Here is a 22,852-nt window from a genome sequence, read left to right on the forward strand (position 1 = left end):
GTGAACCATTCCCTAGTTACCTTTAATTCAACTCTCTAAGAACACATTGGTCTCTCACATGTGACTTGGCCCCGGCATTTTTCTGGTAAGGAGCCTTTGGGGGCTGGTGTGGTGGCATATCGGTATGACAGTTCATGCCCAGCCATTCCACTTCTGACCCAGCTTCCTGCTGATGGCCTGGGAGAAGCAGTGGAAGACAGTTCAACTGTTTGGGCCTCTGCTGTCTGTGTGGAAGACCTGGATGAAGCTCCTGATTCCTGGGTCTGGTTTGGCCATAAGGGGAGTAAACCAAGAGATGGAAGATAACCCCCCTTGCCCCGCCTCTCTCTTTCTCTGACCTTTAAGTACGTCTAAAGAAACCTATACCAAAAAAGATGCTCTGGCCTTTTGAACCTGGGTTGTTGACATTATGACATTAATTGGCAACATATTAGTTGCCGAGGATAACATAAGCCAAGTCCAGACTTACCCCTAATAACATTACATGGTGGAATGTGTGTGGATGTGCTTCAATACCATGAAGCTCCCTTAAATAAATGAGCTGAATGTAATTCGCTTTTCAGTGATGGCGTGTCACCGGTAGTGTTTGAACAGCAATTAGCTTTCCATCCTATGGCAATACAATGTTTGATCCCTTGAAATACATTTGCCTATTTCAAACAAGAACTTCATACTTCCTAATAGAAATAAGCTTTGGGACAGGGAAGCCAGCATCCTGCATCAGAGTACCTATATAGGAATCATGGTTCCTATGCCAGCTGCCTGGGAGACCAGCTCAAGCAGTTGGGTCCCTGCCATTCAAGTGGGAGACCCAGATTGAGTTTCCGCTTTAATGTGCACCAGCTGGGGCTTTCGCGGGCGTGGGGGAAGAGAACCAGCATGTGGCACTGTTTGCCTCCCTGTAGAAGGAAGGAAGCAAGAGAGGGAGAAAGGAAAGAAGGAAAAAAGAAATTATTGCGCCCTGCGTGATGAACCTGTCAAACCTCTCAGAGGGAAAACGGAGTGAAAGTCGTGGAAGCGACTGTCGTCAAGTACCGCCCAGGCACCTGCCCTAGGTGAACCACATTTCCCAGCAGCCCCTCTGGGCGCACACGCCTGCGCACTGGCCGCGGAGGCAGGCCGGTGGAGCTCCCGCGCTCTACCGCCGTCTGGTCTCGCCTGACCCAGGTCTGCACCGGGGCCATGGAGGAGGTCGCGTTAGCCGCCGCGGGCCCCGCGGGCGCTGCCGAGGCCGAGGGAGCCGCGGCCACGCCGCCGCCGCCTCCCGGCTCCCCGCCCGTCCTCACCCCGGAGCCGCCAGCCGAGGAGGAGGGCCAGGCACTGGTGCCCGAGGCGGGGGCTCCCGGCTGCTCGGGCTCCCGGCCGCTCGCGCTAGACCTGGAACGCAGCCTGGGTCGCCTGACGGGCCGCTTCGAGGACGACGACGAGGAGCTGGAGGAGGACGAGGAGCTGGAGGAGGACGAAGAGGAGGAGGAAGAAGAAGAGTTGAGCCACTTCTCGCTGAGGCTGGAGGGGGGCCGGGCGGACTCGGAGGACGAGGAGGAGGTCGGTGATGGTGGTGGTCGGGTGTCTCCGGGTCGCTGCCGCCGCGCGCTCGCTCTCAGAGCCTCGCCCTCCCGCTCGGGCGCTTGGTTCCGGCCTCCGGCGCGGCACTTCGCACCCCGCAGGGTCGCTTGGACTCCCCGCGAGTCCCTGGGATGCCGGGTGCTCGAGTCTTTCTGCCAAGTCCAGTGGCTCTGGGGTGGCAGGGGGCACCGTGCCCTGCCCTCCGGGAGTGTGCGGCAGAGCCAGCCTCAGTTGATAGAAGGGGATGAAAGGGATGATGAGCCCTTAACCATCTATTCTGTTTGTTTGGAAAAGTGCGTATCTGTTGCATCTTAGTAGCTAACGCCTTGTCCATCAACTTGTCCAATATACCTGGTGAGTCCGGGTTAGTTTAATTCTGCTTGGACCCCAGGGTCTGGAGAGTTTGCCTATTTGCATTTGTGAAGTTGATTGCCCCTTACTGGCAGTGTGCAGCATATCCAAAGAGAAACATTTGGCTTCTGTTGCGTTATATCTTTCAGCGTTGTTACATTTCATTGTTGCCATTAAGTTATATACATTGTTTATAAGGAATTTTTGAGACTTTGAGAAGGAGATCTGTCTTTGAAACCCGTTTTCATTGTATTTGCAGCGCCTGATTAATCTCTCCGAGCTGACCCCATACATCCTCTGTTCCATTTGCAAGGGTTACTTAATAGATGCAACTACCATTACGGAGTGTCTTCATACCTGTAAGCATACGGTTCACATTTCTGAATAATTGTTTCATTTTTTGAAATGTTTTTTAAATATCCTAATTTCACATTTTTCCCCCTTTTCTAACAGTTTGTAAAAGCTGTATTGTAAGACACTTTTACTATAGCAATAGATGTCCAAAATGCAACATAGTGGTGCATCAAACACAACCTCTTTATAACATAAGGTAAGAGGAATATATGAAGTACTCATGGTTTTAAGTATACTTTCTGGAAAGCTTGATTTGTATGGGAATTGATTCTTGATTGCTCTAGAAATTAAAAGACTGGGAATTACGTATGCCTCTGGGAAATGTGTGTAGACCACGTATGTGTTCTGGGCACTGTGCTTTCTGCTGGGGAATGTAAGCATGGGTAGCAGTTCCCAAGCACTTGGGCCATCTTCTGCTGAGCTCCCAGGCTCATTAGCAGGAAGCTGTGTAGGAAGCAGAGTAGCTGGGACAGCTGACACTCTGATACAGGATGATGGCTTCGCCAGCTTAATCTGCTTTGTCATGTCACCAGCCACGTCTGCTGGGAACTTTTTTTTTCTTTCTGGCGGGGGTATAAGGGTGGATAGAGAGAGGGTTCCAACCTGAAGGACCATGATTGTTTTAATTGGAAAGGCAGCTTTACAGAGAGAAAGATCTTTATCCACTGGTTTGCCCCCTAACAGGCCATAGTGGTCAGGACTAAGCAAATCCAAAGCCAGGATCCAGGAGCTTCTTTGGGTCTCCCATGCAGGTGCAGGGTTCCATCATCCTTGTGCCATCATTCTCTGCTACTTTTCCAGGCACAGGCAAGGAGCTGGATGGAAAGTGGAGCAGCCTAGACATGGAATGATGTTGGTACTTATAAGTGAATGATTAGACAATTGGGCCATCATACTAGGTCTTGTTGGGGACTTTTGATTAATTAATTAATTTATTTACTTTTAATTTTTATTTTTTAAGGGTTTATGTATTCTTATTGGAAAGTCAGATATACAGAGAGGACGAGAGACAGGAAGATCTTCCTTCCACTGATTCACTCCCCAAGTGGCCGCAGTGGCTTTAGGCCGTCCTTGACTACTTTCTCAAACCACAAGCAGGGAGCTGGATGGGAAGCAGGGCTGCTGGGATTAGCTCCCATATGGGATCCTGGTGCATGCAAGGCGAGAACTTCAGCCACTAGACTATCTTGCTGGGCTCAGTAAAGACCCTTATTAAAACAAATGAAACTCTGTCTCAGAACCTTTTGTTTGTTTTCTTTAGAGTTAGTACCTGGATAGAGGTATCCTCTAGGCAAATCTCCTTGTCCTGGGTGGCTGTGGCCCACTAACCAGCTTTTCAGTTTGTGCTAAGCTTCCAAGGAGAATGCGAAAGGTAGTTGACTTTGGGTCCTTGAGGAAACACCATTGGGTTTATAGTATGTTCCTAGGAGAGAGTTTGACAGAGGGTAAGGAAGATACAAATCAGGGCTCTGCCCTGAGGCTCACATTCCCTGTGGAGGGAGTTGGGCTGGTACAGAAGGAATAATTCAGGGACAAATTCAAGAATCTGATTGCTTGTGATGACTTGAGGTTCTGCTAGAGCAGTTCTGTCTCAGGGGCTGTGAGTGCTGTTGGCCAGCAGCTGGCTTCTCAGCAAGAAGGTGTTCATCGCAGGTGGGAACACAGTCAACTCTGTACTGCAGTGCGTTTTGCTGAATTCTGAGGTGTTCTCCATCCTTTGCTTTTATTAGGTTGGACCGACAGTTACAAGACATAGTATACAAATTAGTGATCAATCTAGAGGAAAGTAAGTTTCTTTTATTACATAGTTGTGAATCCCAGAGTCTCTGGCTCTGCTTGTTACATTTTAAGTGTAATGTAGTCTGTGTTTTATCATTTTTTTAGGAGAAAAAAAGCAAATGCATGATTTCTATAAAGAAAGAGGTCTTGAAGTACCTAAACCTGGTAAGTTTGGGTATATACTATGATATGTTTTTAAAGAATATTAATAAAATCTCTGCTCTTTGAAATTCTTTGGGGATGACTAGTTACTAAATGACCAGAATTTGATTTTAAAGATAATGTTTTGGTGTAATCCATTTTGTTTATAGGAATCATAAAATATTTAGTCTATGGAACTAACTTTTCTAACTTTTGTTCCTGGCTCCACCACTTCATCTGGTGTGTGACTTTACTAAATTCCATTAGTGTTTCAGTTTTATCTATAAAATGGTGATAATACTAGCAATTCATTAAAAAAAAAAAACATGCATTGAAAGACGCAAACATTCAAAACAATGCGTGCCTGGCACTTTGTAACTGCTCAACATCAGTGTTTTTGTGATCTTGGTAGTGTCACAGCATAAGTGTTTCATACTCAGACAGAGTTGGGTTTAAACCTAGTTCATCCACACATATTACCTGGTTTACCCTAGGCAAATTGCTTGATTTCACTAAACCTGTTTACTTTTCTTTCCCTTTAAGATTTATTTGTTTATTTAAAAGGCCGAGTGACTGAGAGATGTTCCATTCACTGGTTCACTCCACACATGGCTACAGAGGCTGGGGCTAATCCATGCCTAAGCCAGGACCCTGGGATTCCACCTGGGTCTCCCGCTTGGGTGGCAGAGGCCGTAGTACTTGGACCATCCTTTGTTATTTTCTTAGGCATTTCAGTAGGGAACTGAATCAAAAGCAGAGCAGCCAGGACTCGAACCAGCACTTTGATATGGGATGCTGATGTTGCAGGCCACAATATTGGCCCCTTTTAGTTTCTTTTCCTTTTTTTCTTTTAAAGGCAGATTAAAGATTAAAAATCTGGAGAGGCAGATTTATAAAGCGAAGACACAGAAAGATCTTCTGTCTGCCTGTTTCACTCCTCCAAAGGGCCACAACAGCCAGAGCTGAGCTTCTCTGAAGCCAGGAGTTTCTTTTGGGTCTCTCATGTGGGTGCAGGGTCCCAAAACTTTGGGCCATCTTCCTCTGCTCTCGCGGGCACAAGCTGGGAGTTGGATTGAAAGTGGAGCAGCTGGGACATGAACTGGTGCTTGCAGGATGGTGTATTAGCTAATTGAGCCATCACACCATGCCCAGTTTGTTTTACATTTGAAAGATGGATGATGGAGATATGGGGCCAGGAGAGTGTTATAGTGGGTAAAGCAGCTACCTGTGATGCTGGCATTCCATATGTATGCCAGATCTGATCCAGCTCCCTGTTACTGGGAAAAGCAGTAGAAGATGGTCTTAATGTCTGAAGCCTCTGCTACCCACACGGCTGACAGGTGAAAATCTTGGTTCCTGGCTTCAGCTTGTCTGAGTGTTTGTGGTTCTGTCCTTGTAACGAGTGGACCAGCAGATAAAAAAGCTTTCCGTCTCTCTCTGTAGTACAAACTTTTTTTTCCAAAAAAAAAAAAATCTGCAGCTAATTAAGCCGACCAGCTCTCTTGCTTCATGGGTGCCTGGTGTGCAATGTCTGCAGACAGCAGACTCCTTGGTAGTGTATGCAACCTGTTGCTTGTATGGGTTGTTCTAAGGGACCTTGGAGACAGTCCTGACAGTGCCCATTCCTGCCTCTGATCTGGTGCTGTTCCTCATGTAGGCTGCAGACAGGAATGCAGGGTGCTTTTGCAAAGCTCCAAGGCTTAGTAGCCAGGGTTCACATAGGCCAAATCATGTATGTTTGTCTGCATCAAGCTGCAGAACAAAGAATATGGTTGAGGTCCTATGCAGGGCCAAGTTCAAGTTCCCTGGTTGCCACAAGATTCATATCTCAAAGAAATGGGCCTTTGCTAAGTTCAGTGCAAATGAATTTGAAAACCTGGTGGCTGAGAAGCAGCTCATCCCTGCTAGCTGAGAAATGCGATACATCCCCAACAGTGCTCTCTTGGGCAAGGGGTGAGCCCTGCACTCATAAGGGCCTCGGCTGTCCCACGTCCCTTAATCTAATCAGTAATAAGGCCTGATTGCTGTTTGAGGCAGGGAGAACTTGAGTAAATAAAAGAGGGACATCCACCAGTTTACTTCCCAAATGCCTGCAATAGTTGAGTCTGGGCCAGGCCAAAGCAACGAGCCTAAAAACCTACCCAGGTCTCCCATTTGGTGGGAACATCATTTGCTGCCTCTCAGGGTTATGGCTGTCCCAAGTGATAGCTTAGCTGCCACAACTTCAAAGTCTGTTATTTGGGAGGGGTGGTGGTGATGGTAGAAGAGCAGCACTAGTCCCTATAACATATGATTATAATAAAAATCAACTGAGTGGATGCTTGTAAAGTGCCAAGTGTGAACCACATGGTCGTGCTTGTAAAGGGTCATCTGGGAATCGGCCAAGTTCTCTGTGGCCCTGGCTAACCTGTTGCAGCGTGACCCCCAAGCTGGGCGCCGATTGCATTAGCTTTGATAGATAAGCTGGAGCTACTAAAAGAAGGTTGGTTGAATGCTTTGTGATCTTTCACATAGCTGATGACTACCTGTGTAATTGTTTTAAAATATCTCAATTTATGAAATTTTAGTGCTACATTAGTTTCCTTTTTTTGTATTTCTCAAATAGCTGTTCCACAGTCAGTGCCTTCAAGCAAAGGAAGATCTAAGAAAGTCCTAGAATCTGTGTTTCGTATTCCACCTGAACTTGATACGTCTTTATTATTGGAGTTTATTGGGTAAGTATCCTAAAAATTTATCTTAAATAATTGCTTAGGTCCTAGCAGTTAAAAATCATCCTGAATGCAGGTGAATCAATTTTCCCAACAGCCCTTAAGATTAATTATAAAGCAATCTGGGACTGGCATCATGGTGTGGTAGTATCTGCTTGCAGTGCTGGAATCCCATATGGGTGGCAGTTGAGTCCCAGATGGTCCACTTCCAATCTAACTCCCTGCTGAGGGTCTGAGAAAGTAGTGGAGAAAGTGCCACGTGCTTGGGCCCCTGTACCCATGTGGGAGACCTGGATTAAGCTCCTGACTTCAGACTAGCCCAACTCTAGCTGTTTTGTCCATTTGGGGTGTGAGCCAGCAGATGGAAGATCTCTCTGTGTCTCTGCTCTGTAAATCTGCCTTCCCAATAAAAGTAAGTAAATCTTTAAAAAATAAACCAAGACTGGGGAAAATGTATAAGGAGTGAAAAGCTGGCATCCTTGTTATCTGGCTTTAAAAATAAGCCATTGCTAAAAGAATGGCAATGCCAGTTTTTTACTCTTTATTCATTTTCCCTAGTCTTAGTTTAGTGAGCCAGTTTTTCATCTTACAGTTCATGTAAAAGAAAATTGGTCTAGCTCATAAAAGTACCAAGAGGCAAGCTAGAATCATTGGTATAAGTTACAGGGAGGAACATGGTTGATTGGGTGCAAAAGAGATTGTAAACATAGTGGCCTGACTTGTCAGTTACCCCTCAGGTGGGTGCGGCATTCAGTGGGTTAAGCTATTGTTATCAGTGCCCATGACTCCTGTCAGAGTGTTGATTCGAGTCCTTGCCACTTCTGATCCAGTTTTCTGCTAATGTCTCATGAAAGGCAGTAGATGATGCCTGAAGCACTTGGGCCTTTGTCACCCATGTGGGAAACTAGATGGAGTTCCTGGCTCCTGGATTCAACCTGACCCTGTCCTGGCTGTTGCAGATGGAACCTGGGTTCAACCTGACCCTGTCCTGGCTGTTGCAGATGGAACCTGGGTTCAACTTGACCCTGTCCTAGCTGTTGCAGAATCAGCAGATGGAAGGTTGATTCTCCAGCCCACTCTATGTCATTCTGTCTTTGAGGTAGTTACAAATAAACAAAAACCAAGAATTCTAAAATTTTCAAGCAGAAGATAAATGCCAATGCATTCTATACTATAATCATTTGTGTTTATATATGTGTACTTATGTTTCATATATTAATGTAATCTGTTATTTATTTATAACATAATTTACATGTGTGCATTTACCGTATAAATTATGTTGTATTTAGGTATTATATTTTTTGTTATGAAGAGTATCCTTAAAATGGTGCAATTCTGATTTTGGCTTTTTGTTGAAACGCCCCTCCCTTTTATTTATTTATTTATTTACTTGTTATTTGAAAGGCAGAATTACAGGGAAAAGAGAGCTTTATCTTCCAGGAGCCTCTCCCAGCTCCCTCATGTGCCCAAGGCTTTCCCAGACCTTTAGCTTTGGGAAGTTAAATGCCAAATGGGTGAGGAAAACCTAAATTTTTAAGAATGTATTTTATCCTGAAAACTGGTTGTACAGGATAGTGACTTCAGTTAGTAGTAATGTATATTTAAAAAATTGCTCACATAAAAAAAAAGCAAATATTCCGTTAGTTGCTCTAGTCATTGGTCTGTGTGTGCACATGAAAGCAGGCACACTATTAGTATGTAGTTTTGTCAACTGCAACTCAAAAAAGGTGAGTAAAATGAATTCTGATGTTTTCTATCAAAACAAGGAAGACTGCATCTGTAATTAAGCACAGAAAGTAAAATAGTCAATAAAGCAGTTTTCCATATCATTAGGTAGCAGAAATTATTTTCTGAGCACATGCTTTTATTTCATTAAAGTTTTAAAACAAATTAATGGCTGTTTCTCAAATAGTTATGTTGATGTTTATTGCTTAATGATCAAACATAGTTATAGTATTGTACTGATTAATTTTGTTTTCGTTTTTCAGTGCTAATGAAGGCACGGGACATTTTAAGGTATTCTTTTTTCATTGTTTTCACAAGAGGACTCTAGCACATAGTTTGAGTCAGATTAGCAGTTAACAGCATGTTTCTTTTATTAAAATAAAAATAGAAATCAAAGTTACTGATATCTCTCTCTTTCTTTTTTTAAGATTTATTTATTTTTATTACAAAGTCAGATACACAGAGAGGAGGAGAGACAGAGAGGAAGATCTTCTGTCTGATGGTTCACTCCCCAAGTGAGCGCAACGACTGGAGCTGAGCCAATCTGAAGCCAGGAACCAGGAACCTCCTCCTGGTCTCCCACGTGGGTGCAGGGTCCCAAGGCTTTGGGCCATCCTCGACTGCTTTCCCAGGCCACAAGCAGGGAGCTGGATGGGAAGTGGAACAGCCAGGACACAAACTAACACACACACTGGGTGGAGGAGTATGCAGGCGAGGATTTAGTCAATGGGAATAGCCCTCTAATCCAGATTTCTACTGGTATTCTTGGAAAAGCAGCAGCAGATTGCCCAAATACTTGAGCCCTTGCCTGCTGTCTACATAAGAGATCTGGATGAAGCTCCTGCCTTCTGTGGCTATTTAGAGAGTCAATCAGCAGATGCATTATGTCTGTCTGTCACTCATCCTTCAAAATAAATGAGTTGGGCCTGGTGGTGTGGCCTAGCGGCTAAAAGTCCTTGCCTTGAACGCACCGGGATCCCATATGGGCGCTGGTTCTAATCCCGGCAGCTCCACTTCCCATCCAGCTCCCTGCTTGTGGCCTGGGAAAGTAGTGAAAGACAGCCCAAGGCTTTGGGACCCTGCACCCGTGTGGGAGACCCGGAAGAAGTTCCTGGCTCCTGGCTTCGGATTGGCATAGCATCAGCCGTTGCGCTCACTTGGGGAATGAATCATCGGTCAGAAGATCTTCCTCTCTATCTCTCCTCCTCTCTGTATATCTGACTTTCCAATAAATAAATAAATCTTTAAAAAAAAAAAATGAGTTAACAAAGAAATATGAATATAGATGCCATTTGTTTTAGGAAGTATTTAACCGAGCTACAGGGAAGAAAGCTGAGTGCATAACCTGTGTGTATGTAACCTGCTTGATAGTGCTAGAACATTTCTCAAGTTTCCTAGAAGTTTACTCTTTTATTTCTCAGTATCATGGGCTCCCCTGGGTATATCACTGTACTTACGTATGCGTGTGTATGTGTATGCATAAATCCTGGCCGATCTCATTCATATTCTCCACTTTGTGTTCTCTCAAATAGTTTTGAAGCAGGTCAAGTTTATTATTTATCAGTAAATATATGACTTTTTAAATTAATGACTTTATTAAAATATCCATGTGCTATTTAATTTTTCTGGGTTGTCCTATGAAAATGTGTGTGTGTGTTTTAAAGGCAGAGTGATAGGGCTGTAGGGAAAGAGAGGGCAAGAGGTAATCTTTATGTACTAGTTCATTCCAAAGATTGCAGTGGCTTGGGCTGCTCAGGCTGTAGCCACGAGCCAGGAACTCCACATCTGGGTCTCCCATGTGGGTCCCACGGACACAAATGCCTGGGCCGTCTTGTACTGCTTTTCCAGGCAGCTCCAGTCTAGTGAGCTAGATTGGAAGCAGAGTCACCTGGACTTGAACCAGCTTAGAAGGAATGTTAGCTTGTAAGCAGTAGCAGGTTAACCTGTTACGCTACAGTACCAATACCTTTTGCATCTTTTGCATGTTTTTTAGTTTAATTCACTTTTCTGCATCATTTTCCTCTCTTGTAGAGTTTTTGTTGAAGAAACTAGATTTTGGACATTTGAACTTTTAAAAAGATTTTTATATATATATAAATTCATATAAAATAAAAATATTAAAATAATAATTTAAGTTTAAAAATATATTTATTTAAGTTTATAAAATTTATAAATATAAAATATTAAATGTATATGAATTTTATTATATTTAAATATATGATATTTCTATTATATATGTGTGTGTGTGTGTGTGTATATACGTATGTGTGTAATTGGTAAGGGAGGTATACAGAGAGAAGGATCTTGCATCCACTGTTTCACTCCCCAAATGGCCACAACAGCTGGAGCTGAGCCGATCCAAAGCCAGGAGACAGGAACTTCTGCATCTTCCAAGTGGGTGCAAGTTCCCAAGGCTTTGGATTGTTCTTTGCTGCTTTCCCAGGCCACAAGCAGGGAGCTGGATGGGAAATGGAGCAACTGGGACATGAATCAGTGCCCATATGGGATCCCTGCAGGTGCAAGGCGAGAACCATGGCCACTAGGATATTGTGCCAGGTCCCTGTCTGAACTTAAAAAGGAAAAAAAAAGGATTATTTGTGTTTTGGGAACAGTAGGGCAGTGTGGGAGGCCTTCCATCTGTTGGGCCCTGCACCCGCGTGGGAGACCCGGAAGAGGCTCCTGGCTTCGGATTGGCATAGTATCGGCCGTTGCGCTCACTTGGGGAGTGAATCATCGGACGGAAGATCTTCCTCTCTGTCTCTCCTCTCTGTATATCCGCCTTTCCAATAAAAAAAATAATAAAAATAAATCTTTAAAATGAATGGATAAATTTTACTCTGAATTTTATTTTTGATAAGATACTAAAAACCAATCGATAAACCTTTCTGTTGTTCACGTATTTTTCAGAGAGAAAGCTAAGAATAATTCTTGTCTTCTTTGATGTGTAATTTAACTCAAATGTTTCAATAATTTTTCTTTCCAGAGTCCACTGAATCACTCTTTCAGTTAACTTTATGGCTGAAAATGGTTTTGTCTATTTGTTTTTGTAGCCTTTGGAAAAGAAGTTTGTGCGAGTTTCTGGAGAAGCAACTATAGGACATGTAGAAAAATTTCTCAGAAGAAAAATGGGTCTTGATCCTGCTTGCCAGGTACAGTACATGTGTGTAAAAGGCAAAGCTGTGATTTACTCCTATAAAGTGACTGAAGAAACAACATTCTCTAGAATTTCATGGCACCAGTTTTTGTTTTGTGATGTTTATAAATGTTGTGAATACTAATTGAACAGTGATATATGATGACTTCCACTCCCAAATTCTAATCACATTTGATTTATTGTCCATTTGTTACTGCTATTGATGATGGTGTTAGATCATGATTAAAAGCTGAGGATATGAGAAAAGTTCAAGAGCTCCTAGAGCCTCAGTTCCAGCTCTTGCGTCTCAGGTAGTAAAACAAAAGACAACTTATTGTCTCTTTTTGTTGTTATTGTTACCATCTTACCATCTTTATCTTCAGTGGCTGTCCTTGCATATGTCAGTTGTTAAGATACAGTAGTCAGTCTGAAGATGCCAACAAGTGATATATCTAATTATCTAGGCCCAGTGATCTATTACTGTGTGTAATAATACAAACCCATTAGTGTTTCAAGGATTGAGGAAAAAACTTATTTTAGCTGTATGTTGCCTTGTGTGATGGAAACCTCATACTTCATGTATTGTTGAACATTAAAGTATGGGCTGTTAACACTTTCTGGTTATGTGGGTTCCATAAAACTGCACATTTAAAAAAATTATTGGGCCTGGCGCAATGGCGCAGGGGTTAAGGTCCTCCCCTTGCACGCCCTGGGATCCCATATGGGCGCCGGTTCTATCCCCGGCAGCCCCACTTCCATTCCAGCTCCCTGCCTGTGGCCCAGGAAAGCTGTCGAGGACTGCCCAAAGCTTTGGGACCCTGCACCCGTGTGGGAGACCCGGAAGAGGCTCCTGGCTTCAGATCGGCATAGCATCGGCCGTTGCGCTCACTTGGGGAGTGAATTATCGGACGGAAGATCTTCCTCTCTGTCTCTCCTCTCTGTATATCCACCTTTCCAATAAAAAAATAATTAAAATAAATCTTAAAAAAAAAAATTATTGATGTATTTGGCTGGCAGGATTAGAGAGAGGTTTCCAATCTGCTGGTTCTCTCCCCAAATAGTTATAGTGACTGGAGCCAAGCTGGTTGAAGCCAGAAGCCAGTAGCTTCTGTGTCTGCCACATTGAATGCCAGGTGCCAGGTTACACAGACTTGGGCCGTCCTCTGCTGCTTTCCCAGACTGTTATCAGGGAGGTGGAGTGGAAGTAAGGCAGCTGGGATTCCAACTGATACTCATATGGGATGCTGGTATGAAAGGTGACAGCTTCCTTAGTGTGCCACAACACTGGGCCCAACTATGCACATTTCTGTAGCTTTGTTTTTAATTAAATTTAGGTGGTTTTGTTATTGTCTGTCACATCTAAAATAGTCTGTTTGCTATTGACTAAATTAGTAGATATGTAAAAAGAGTGACTTAAATTTTGCTATTTTTTTTTCATAACCATGCTCTACTGATATTAAAACTATGTATTAAGGCCTGGCACTGTGACCTGGTAGCTAAATCCTTACCTTGCATGCGCCAGGATCCCATATAAGCATTGGTTCTAATCCTGGCGGCCCTGCTTCCCGTTTTGCTCTCTGCCTGTGGCTTGGAAAAGCAGGAGAGGATGCGCCAAAGCCTTGGGACCCTGCACCCACATGGTAGACCTGGAAGAAGCTCCTGTCTGCTGGCTTCAGATTTGTTCAGCTTCAACCATTAGGACTACCTGGGGATTGAATCAGTGGATGGAAAATCTGTTTCTGTATCTCCTTCTCTTTGTACATCTGCTTTCCCAATGAAAATAAATAAATCTTTAAAAAGAAAAACCACAAGTATATATTAAACCCATGGATACAAACTGAGCCGTACATAGCCTAGCTGTTTCTCATGGGAGCTGGTTACTAGAAATGGCTAGTCTGATCACCCTATAGCCAAGGGATACAGAAGATTTGACTTCTGAAGCTTTAGGATCCCTGTGTGGGAGACCTGGAAGAACTTCCTGGCTCCTGGTCTCGGATTGGCACAGCACTGGCTGTTGCGATCACTTGGGGAGTGATTCATCAGATGGAAGACAACAGCAACAAATAAATGTCAACAAAAGAAGAAGGAATAAGCCAGTGTGGCTTATGAAGAGACACCTAGCAGGCCTGTGGTTGCTGCTGTTAAAGAATCTTGCTTACAAGGTTAGCTTTTGGCTGTAAACATACTTGGCTTGCTGTAAGTTTCTCTGCTGACTTGCAGTTTGCTAATTGGTAAATGTGTTTCACTGTAGTTGGACTGTACAGATGGTGGGTCTGTGAATACCTCCTGTCCTTCTGGTGTCTGGCATTTTGAAGTTGCTAGACAGAGAATGCCAGTGCTCACCCTCAATGATCCCCAATGCCTGATCCTCCGACAGGCTCCCTGAGCGGAAACCCTGTGTGTGCTGGCTGCGTTTTCACTTCCTGGATTGGAAGGGGAAAAATGTGGGTTATGCTGAGCTCTGTGACTCCTATCAGAATCCCTGACATGGATTGTCTTGAGGACATGCAAAACAAAGAACAGGCTTTCTGTTTGAATGCAATGGTTTATCAAATATTATGGTCAGATATTTTAAAGATTTTAGTTATTTATTGAAGGCAGAGCTAGAAGGAGGCAGAGAGATCTTCCATCCACTAATTCATTTGACTGACATGTGAGTGCAGGAGCCCAAGCACTTCGGAGGTCTTCCACTGTTTTCTCAGACACAGCAGTAGCGAGCTGGATTTTTTTTTTTTTTTGAAAGATATATTTACTTTTACTGCAAAGTCAGAAAAACAGAGAGAAGGATAGACAGAGAGGAAAATTTTCAGTCTGATTATTCACTCCCTAAGCAGCCACAGCGGCCGGAGCTGAGCCAATCTGAAAACAGGATCCAGGAACTTTTTCCAGGTCTCCCACGCGGGTGCAGGGTCCCAAGGCTTTGCGGCTGTCCTCTCCTGCTTTTCCAGGCCACAAGCAGTGAGCTGGATGGGAAGTGGAGCAACTGGGATTAGAACTGGTGCCCATATGGGTCCCGGCACATGCAAGGTGAGGACTTGAGCTGCTAGGCCACCATGCCGGGCCTGAATTATGATTCTTAAAAACTATTTGTAAAGGAGTAAGCATTTAGCTTTTTGTTTACAATTCCTGTGTTCCAGTGGGAGTGCCTGGGTTCAGGTCCAGGTTCTAGTTTCTGACTCCAGCTTTCACCAGTGCAGACAACAGGAGCCAGTGATGAAAGCTCATGGCATTGGATTCCTGCTACTCCCATGGCTGACCTGCACTTAGTGCCCAGCTCCCAGCAATGAACCTTTGTCCCCTCACAGAATATAGGAGCAGGACACTCTAGTCAGGAGCAGAGCCAAGACTTAAATTAAGGCTTTCTGCCCAGTACAGTATGTGCGTATCCTAAGTGGTAGTATCTTATCCACTAGACCAAGCATCCACCCCAAGATTGCCTTTTTATTCATTTTATTTTGGGTTTATTTATTTTTATTTGAAAGGCAGATACAGAGAGAAGGAGAAACATATAAAGATCTTCCATCCATTGATTCACTCCCTGAATGACCACCATGGCCAGAGCTGAGCCCATCCAAAGGCAGGAGCCAGGAGCATCTTCTATATCTCCCATGCAGATGCAAGAGCTGAAAAGCCATCCTCCACAGCTTTCCTTGTGCATAAGCAGGGAGCTGGATGGGAAGTGGAATGGCTGGTACACTAACCAGTGCCCATTTGGGATGTTAGTGCTACAAAGTAGAGGATTAACCTGTTGAGCCACTACACCTGTCTGTTGTTACGGATTTTTTTCCCCCAGAAATTCAAGGAAATCATTTTGAATATAGTTGTATTGTGATATTGTTTGCCCTGTTCTCCTATGATAAATTTCTTTTTTTTTTTTTCTATGATAAATTTCTAAAACCATTCTTAAAGTGAAAGCAAAATCCAGTTCAGAATAATTCGGTTGTTTTTGTTTTTTTCCCTTCATTTCTTCGGGTGATATTTTGAAACAGGCATGTCATGTCCTCTTATTTGCCTACAGGTAGATATCATTTGTGGCGACCACCTATTGGAACGGTATCAGACTCTAAGGGAAATCCGACGTGCAATAGGCGATGCAGCAATGCAGGTAGCCCCAGAGTTTATCATAGTTTTACCTAACACGCAGTGAAAAAAACAGTTTCATAAAATTTTTCATAAATGTTTCAAGGTTTTTGGAAAATATCTATGCTGTAAGTTAGTAATTATAGGTGGTGTGTACTGTGCTGGTGTTACTGTGTGGGCATTGTTCTTAACGGTTTGTTTGGATTAGCTCATTTGGTTTTAGAAGTATTCTGTTCGGTAGGTATTGCTTCTTCCTCCGTTTTTTTTTTTTTTTTAAACCTTTTTATTTTTATTCTTTTATTGGAAAAGCATATTCAGATGGAAGGAGATACAGAAAGATCTCTGCTGGTTTACTCCTCAGGTGGTGACAATGGTTGGAGTTGAGCCAATCTAGAACCAGGAGCCAGGAGCTTCCTCTGAATCTCTTAAATGTGTGCAGGGTCCCAAGACCTTGGGCTGTCCTTGACTGCTTTCCCAGGCCACAAGCAGGGAGCTGGATGGGAACTGGAGTAGCCAGAATATGAATTGGTACCCATATGGGATCCTGGTGGACACAAGGCGAGGACTTTAGCCACTAGCCTATCACTCCAGGCTTTCATCCTCCTTTTTAAAGATAAGCAGATAGAGATACAGACAGGACATGAAATCTCTTACATGGAATCAGTGGGGGACCAGAGATCAGTCACCGCAGGCAGTTTGATTCCAGAGGCCTTGTTCTTTTTCCTTCATCCAGTACTGCAGTAGATGTTTGAAGAATACAGAGCCAGTACAGTAGAAAATTGTTTCAGACAGACATACAAAGTAGGGACCCAGGATTGTCTTCTGGTTCTCCCTCATATCAGTAGGGTCCCCATGCCTTGGGCCCTGCTCCCCACTTCCCAATAGGGAGGCAAATAAAAAATGAAAGCATCCGGAGTCAGATTGGTATCCATATGGCAGAGGCTCACCATGCTCTGCACCTACGCTCACATGAACTTTATTTTTAAACTGTATTTGAAAGGTGGAGAGAGACAAGCACAAAGATAGACTGGACAATCATCCATCTACTGGTCTAGTCTACAAATACCCCTAACAGCCATGGGTAGAAACTAGGAGCCCAGAACTCGGTAGCAGAGACTGTTATTCAAGAGACTTTCCAGGGTGTTCTCAGGATGCTGGAGTTAGTAGACCTGGGAGGTATGCCCGTATACCCTGATTTAGGATGTAGGCATCCCAAATGATGCCTGCCTGCCTTTCTGCCTTTCTGCCTGTCTGCCTGTCTTTCTTTCTTTCTTTCTTTCTTTCCTTCCTTCCTTCCTTCCTTTCTTTCTTTCTTCCTTTCTTTCTTTCTTTCTTTCTTTCTTTCTTTCTTTCTTTCTTTCTTTCCTTCTTTTCTTCCTTTCTTTCTTTCTTTCTCTCTCTCTTTCTTTCTCTCTCTCTCTCTTTTTCTTTCTTTCTGAAAAGGAGAAAGTTTTCTTTGAAATTTTTTTACAGAAAGGAAGAGAGAGATGGGGAGAGGTCTTTATTCATGGGCTCACTCTTCATATGATTGCAATGGCTGGAGTTGGGCCATGAGCTTCTTCCAGCTATGTCACAGGTCCAAGGCTCAAGCTAGCTTCCACTGCTTTTCCAGGCCATAGGCAGGGAATTGGACCAGAAGTGGAGCAGCTGGTAGATAAGCCCATATGGGATGCTGTTACCACAGCAAAGCTGCTGTGCTGGTCCCCGAGTGATGTCTTAGTTCCTGTGCCAGATTGTTCTCCCTAGCATGTGAGCTTTAGGGCAATAAACTGTTTGATATATTATGTATTCATGTATGTTTAAAATATATAACAGATTTTTAGGCATATAAAGTATAAGTAGACATCCAAATAAAATGATTTATACATTCAGTGAAATAATTTTGAGATTTTGAAACAGCTTGTAAGCTATACTTTATATCTTTGCATATTAATATATTATTTTGAAAAATACTTTTCATTTCCAAAATGTTAAATATGTGCAAAGAATATGAAAATGTAATTTATAAGGAGTGTGAGAATGTTAATGGGGTCCTTATTTGTGTTATATGGATTCATTTGCTCTCATCAAGCTAATTTAGAGCAGATCTGATTTTACATGGGCTGACTGTAATATGGGGTTTTAGGTATTTTACACGCATTCAGATTTAGAATTTAAATTCATTTAGATGGATGTCTGCTTTTAGGTTATCCTCTGAACTTTAAAATTCCTGTTGAATAAATCTCTTTCATTCTTGATGCTTTGCTGGGTCTTGTGGGCAACTGAATTTTGCAACTCTTTTTAGAATTCTAGTGTATTTTTTAAGCTGGGGTTGCCAAGAACAGAAACCAGATTGCAGTGAGTGGTGTAGTGAATGAGAAATGAGGAGGTGGAGCAGTGGAAGAGCTTAGCAGGGAAGAAACAGCAGGCAGTGATAGCAGGGCAGGCTTGGCAGCCAGGGCGTGAGAGCACTGCCCTGCGTAGTTCACAGTCCGTGGCACATCTCCATCCAGTTGTCCTTTTACTGTAGCCTTCCAGGCCACAGGAAGAGATGCTGCCTCCTCAGGGAAGTCTTGGCAAGAACCCAAAAACTAGAACCTAAGATCAATTGAGGAGCCAGAAACCCACAAAAAGCAGATCAAAAGACTTGGAAACACAGCACCTTGAGTAAGTCCCCAGATAGTCTTTAAGGAAGACATAAAATATATGAGGGGACTTCAGAAAGTTTATGAAAATTTGAGCCTATTTTTTGCAAAAGAGTTTTGAAATCCAGGCATAGTTCTTTCATAATACTCTTTTTCCAAGAAGCTGTCTTATATTATAAGCTTTCATTAGATGGTAACAGCTTCAGTGTTACGTCATTTATAATAATATGAGAAGCTGTATTTATTTATGAATATTCCATTTCTTCTTCAAATATTGATTTATTTAAGATTTACTTTTAAATTTTCTATTGGAACGTTGGTTATACAGAAAGGAGGAGAGACAGAGAGGAAGATCTTCCATCTGTTGATTTATTCCCCAAGGGGCCATAATGGCCGGAGCCGAGACAATCTCAAGCCAGGAGCCCAGAGCCTTCTCTGGGTCTCCCACACAGGTTCCAAGGGTCCCAAAGCTTTGGGCCATCCTTGACTGCCTTCCCAGGCCATAAGCAGGGAGCTGGATGGGAAGTGGGGCTACTAGGATTAGAACTGGTGCCCATATGGGATCCTGGCACGTGCAAGGTGAGGACTTTAGCCACTAGGCTACCATGCTGAGCCCTATTTATTTATTTTATTTGAAAGACAAAGCTGTAAAGGAAGAAGAGAGACTACAGATATTCTAGTCAGCAGGTCACTCCCCAAATGGCCACATTGGCTGGTGCTTGGAACTTGGAACTTGATCTGGGGTTCCCCCATGAGTGACAGAAGCTGCCAAGCTCTTGTGCCATCTTCTGCCCTTTTGCCAGGTGCATTAGAAGGAATCTGGATCCAAAGTGGAGCTGCCAGGGCTGAAATCGACAATCTGGTGTGGGATGCCAGTGTCATGAGCACCTGCTTACCTCTGTTACACAAAGCTGGCCCTTAAATGCTTTGTTTCAGAGGAGCCCAATGCTTAAAAAGCCTGAAGGGAAATGTGGAGAAGGAGAGAAGTATCTTGTTTAGTTGCTTTTGAAGAATTCCTCAGTCATAAATAATCCCAGTTAACTGTGGGCACATGGTAATTTCAGCATTGGCTGTGAAAATCAAAAACATGCATTGACAAGCAGTCGTCTGTGTTGGGGCACAGTGAGCAGGTATATTAATCTTGGATCTTATTTTTTTTTTCTTGAAGTCAGGGAAATTCATGTTAGTATTTGATTATAAAAAGTAATTTAACTTTGACTTGGTCATGTATATAACATTTTCAAAAACCTGTTTTGTCTCCCCTTCCTTTTCAGGATGGTCTGCTTGTCCTTCATTATGGTCTTGTGGTTTCTCCTCTGAAAATAACTTGAAGATTCTAGACATTATAGAGAGAGAGACAAAGTTAACATTGTTCCACAGGACTGCATCTCACCAAAGATTCCATGAAATATGTAATTGCCACCACTGTGTGCTGTTCGACCCCCGCAGTCAGGACATTTGTAAGCACAGGTGGGATGATGGAATGTACCTGTTTCTAAGAAGCATCCAGAACTCAGGGGAAAATTTCAAAACATTGAATTTTCAGATTCCTTTTGATCTCAAGTCTTTGACTACTGTTCTCTTCTTCGTTCAGCCCATTCGCTTTTAAGCTGATGGTTGGGACTCTGCTCACTGGTAGGTCACCAGTTGGGTAGTCATCCTCTTGGAAAAGAAGTGAGTTTTCAGGCAGAAGATTCAAAGAGTTGCTATTAAACTACAGGGTATAAGAGACTAAAACTTGGCTGTTTTTAAATGTGGCTGTTATGTTTCGAATGTGTATCTTTTTCATATATATACCAGGAACACTACTAAAGACATGTTCCTCAGTTCTCAAATGGATGATTTGTTATGATATCAGGTGGAAAAACTGGAATGTCAGTTTGATGAACATTCATTTTCTTTGAGTTATAGTTTGTTGACACTTCATAACGGCACTCTCTCTGAATATAAAACAGTATTTTAGGTGAATTTGAGATTACAGAATACTTATTTCTTCAGTAAGTCGATTTAATGTTCATTTAGCCATCTTTTTGCCACTGAGGTAAAGAACATGGATATATGAGAGTTCAGTTTCATGCCAAGACTTCTGTTTTATACATGTTGCCTAAAACTGGCTTTCTAAAAGAAATATTTTATAGACCCTGTTTCACAGAAAAATTTCCAAAACTCTGCAGGAGGTACGATGAAATTGGACAAGGGTTGGCAGTTATTTTATAAGGAATTTGTGAATTGTGTATAAATCTCTTCTAACATCTAATAAAAATGTATTTTAACCTACTTTGAAATATTGATGTTCACCATGAATTTTTAGCAGAAAACCAAAACCCTTTAAGAGACAAGGTATCCAAATCAAAGTTTAACTGCCACCAAGTAGGTACTTAGTCAACTTCTTTGCCTTCACAAAATGTGCTAGGCACTGCCATGGGATAGCAGCTGTACAAATCATCACTTCTCTTTGAAAGGCAGATTTAGTGGCCAGCTCTAAAGCTAAGCCAGGCTTGCCTATTGCAGGTACTTGAAGCATGAACCAGCAGGTGGTGCTCTATATTTCTGTTCATTTTCTACCTTTTTTTTTTTTTTTTTTTTTTTGAAGGCAGATTTACAGAGAGACGGAGAGATCAAGAGAGGAAGAGTTTGCATCTGCTGGCTCGCTCCCAGGTGGTCTCAATGGCTGGAGATGAGCTGATCAGAAGCCAGGAGCCAGGAGCTTCTTCCTGGCATCCTACATGGGTGCAGGCTCCCAAGGTTTTAGGGTATCCTCCCCTGCTTTCCCAGTCTTTTTTTTTTTTTTATTTATTTTAAAATTTTTTGTTTGAAGTAAATTAATATGGCACTGAGTGACCAATATGTTAGAAAATGCAAGTTCTTAACCACATCATGTAACTGCTTCCTTGACATCTCAATTTTAGTATATATACAACCAGCTGCTATAAACCGTTTTTGTTTTTTTCCTCCCATGCTGACATGTTTTGAGTTTAACCTGAATCAGAGTGGCACAGGAACAGTGAAAGGATCAACATTAACATCCATCATATGTAACAGCTGAGTACAAACTTAACATCAAAGTTTCTATGCAGTTACATGTTGTTTAGCATTAACAGTCATAAATTGATAAAGTTTTGGGGGAGAATCTTAAGCCACAATTTAAACTTTGCAGTATATAGTGATTAAGCATGGTTTTACAGAACTTTGCATTTTAACAATTGAAGAATAGATAAGTTTTAGGCAGGTGAGCAAGGAAATCCCCAACAACCTAGTGAGTGAGGAATAATATAACTCTACATCCTACCTAGTAAAGTCCAGGAGAAGCAAATAGGGAGCCTAACCAGTAAGTACAGGTTGAGTGATTATAAGCTAGTTGGCCTTTTCCCTGGCTGTTCCAGACTTTACATATCAGTGTCTCTCTCTGTGTATCTGAAAAGCATAATGGGAAGCCTGATCAGTAAGGTACAAGCAGAGTGATTATCAACTAGCTGACCTTTATTAGTCACTGTCTATCTGAACTAATTTTCAGGCTCACAAGCAACCCTGATGGTGTAAGAGAGGGCTGGGAGCCAAGGCTAGAACCAGATAAGGACCAGAGAAAGCTCCTTTTCAGAGTCCAGAAGGAAATGTACAATCCTTTTATGTCCGAGTGCCACCTGGCAATCTTGGCCCTTCTGTTATTTTTTAAAAAGATTTTATGTTAGGGCCCGGCGGCGTGGCCTAGCGGCTAAAGTCCTCGCCTTGAACGTGCCGGGAGGGATCCCATATGGGCGCCGGTTCTAATCCCGGCAGCTCCACTTCCCACCCAACTCCCTGCTTGTGGCCTGAGGATGGCCAAGAGCTTTGGGACCCTGCACCCATGTGGGATACCCAGAAGTTGTTTTTGGATCCTGGCTTCGGACACAGCATCAGTTGTTGCGCTCACTTGGGGAATCATCAGACGGAAGATCCTCCTCTCTTTCTCTCTGTATATCTGACTTTCCAATAAAAATAAATAAATCTTTAAAAATATATATTTTATGTTATTATTTTTATTGCAAAGTCAGATACATATAGAAAGGAGGAGAGACAGAGAGGAATATCCTCCATCTGGTAATTCAAGGCGAGGACTTTAGCGCTAAGCCACGCCGCCAGGCCCTGGCCTCTGCTTTAACCAGAATTCTCTTACTACTCTGCTTCTCTTTCAGACTGAATTCTATGAACAGTTCCAATTGTCAGAGTTCGTTTTTTGTTGAATTAAAGTTTTAGAAGCAGGGAGCATTTATCACTAAATGTAATTGGAAATTGTACTTATCATGTGTGAGTCCTGATGCCAGGCAGTCACGGGAGAGGGACATCACACATCTACTCATACTTGTGGCAGCACAGATTTGTTTTAATAAGCAAGCATTTCTATGAAGGGCTGC

General features: G+C 42.9%; 1 protein-coding gene and 1 non-coding gene across 3 annotated transcripts; both read left to right on the forward strand.

The window, feature by feature from the left end:
- The first annotated feature begins 1,110 nt into the window (after positions 1-1,110).
- PCGF6 (polycomb group ring finger 6) lies at positions 1,111-20,198 on the forward strand. Of its 2 annotated transcripts, XM_040992177.1 has the most exons (10): positions 1,111-1,545; positions 2,177-2,276; positions 2,371-2,467; positions 4,002-4,057; positions 4,156-4,215; positions 6,797-6,905; positions 8,888-8,915; positions 11,675-11,773; positions 15,776-15,862; positions 19,736-20,198. In XM_040992177.1, the coding sequence occupies exons 1-10, from the start codon at positions 1,183-1,185 to the stop codon at positions 19,790-19,792; spliced, it is 1,056 nt and encodes a 351-aa protein (XP_040848111.1). In that variant the 5' UTR covers positions 1,111-1,182; the 3' UTR covers positions 19,793-20,198. The 2 variants fall into 2 exon arrangements, with proteins under 2 accessions (XP_040848111.1, XP_040848112.1); XM_040992178.1 differs by lacking the exons at positions 4,002-4,057; positions 4,156-4,215; positions 6,797-6,905 and having other exon boundaries at positions 1,179-1,545.
- Positions 5,666-5,800, forward strand: LOC121164419. The gene has a single exon (XR_005885088.1). It is a non-coding gene; the product is annotated as a small nucleolar RNA SNORA70 (small nucleolar RNA).
- Positions 20,199-22,852: the final 2,654 nt, after the last annotated feature.

This window comes from Ochotona curzoniae, unplaced genomic scaffold, assembly GCF_017591425.1.
Source record: "Ochotona curzoniae isolate NIBS_2020 unplaced genomic scaffold, NIBS_Ocur_1.0 contig_66, whole genome shotgun sequence".
NCBI classification, from domain to species: domain Eukaryota; kingdom Metazoa; phylum Chordata; class Mammalia; order Lagomorpha; family Ochotonidae; genus Ochotona; species Ochotona curzoniae.

What these genes read in the sequence shown, in the direction of transcription:
- PCGF6 (XM_040992177.1), top strand. Translation starts at nt 1,183, where the DNA reads ATGGAGGAGGTCGCGTTAGCCGCCGCGGGCCCCGCGGGCGCTGCCGAG. An exon ending in ACTCGGAGGACGAGGAGGAG is followed by an intron (nt 1,546 to 2,176) that starts GTCGGTGATGGT and finishes TTGTATTTGCAG; the next exon opens with CGCCTGATTAATCTCTCCGA. An exon ending in GTCTTGATCCTGCTTGCCAG is followed by an intron (nt 11,774 to 15,775) that starts GTACAGTACATG and finishes ATTTGCCTACAG; the next exon opens with GTAGATATCATTTGTGGCGA.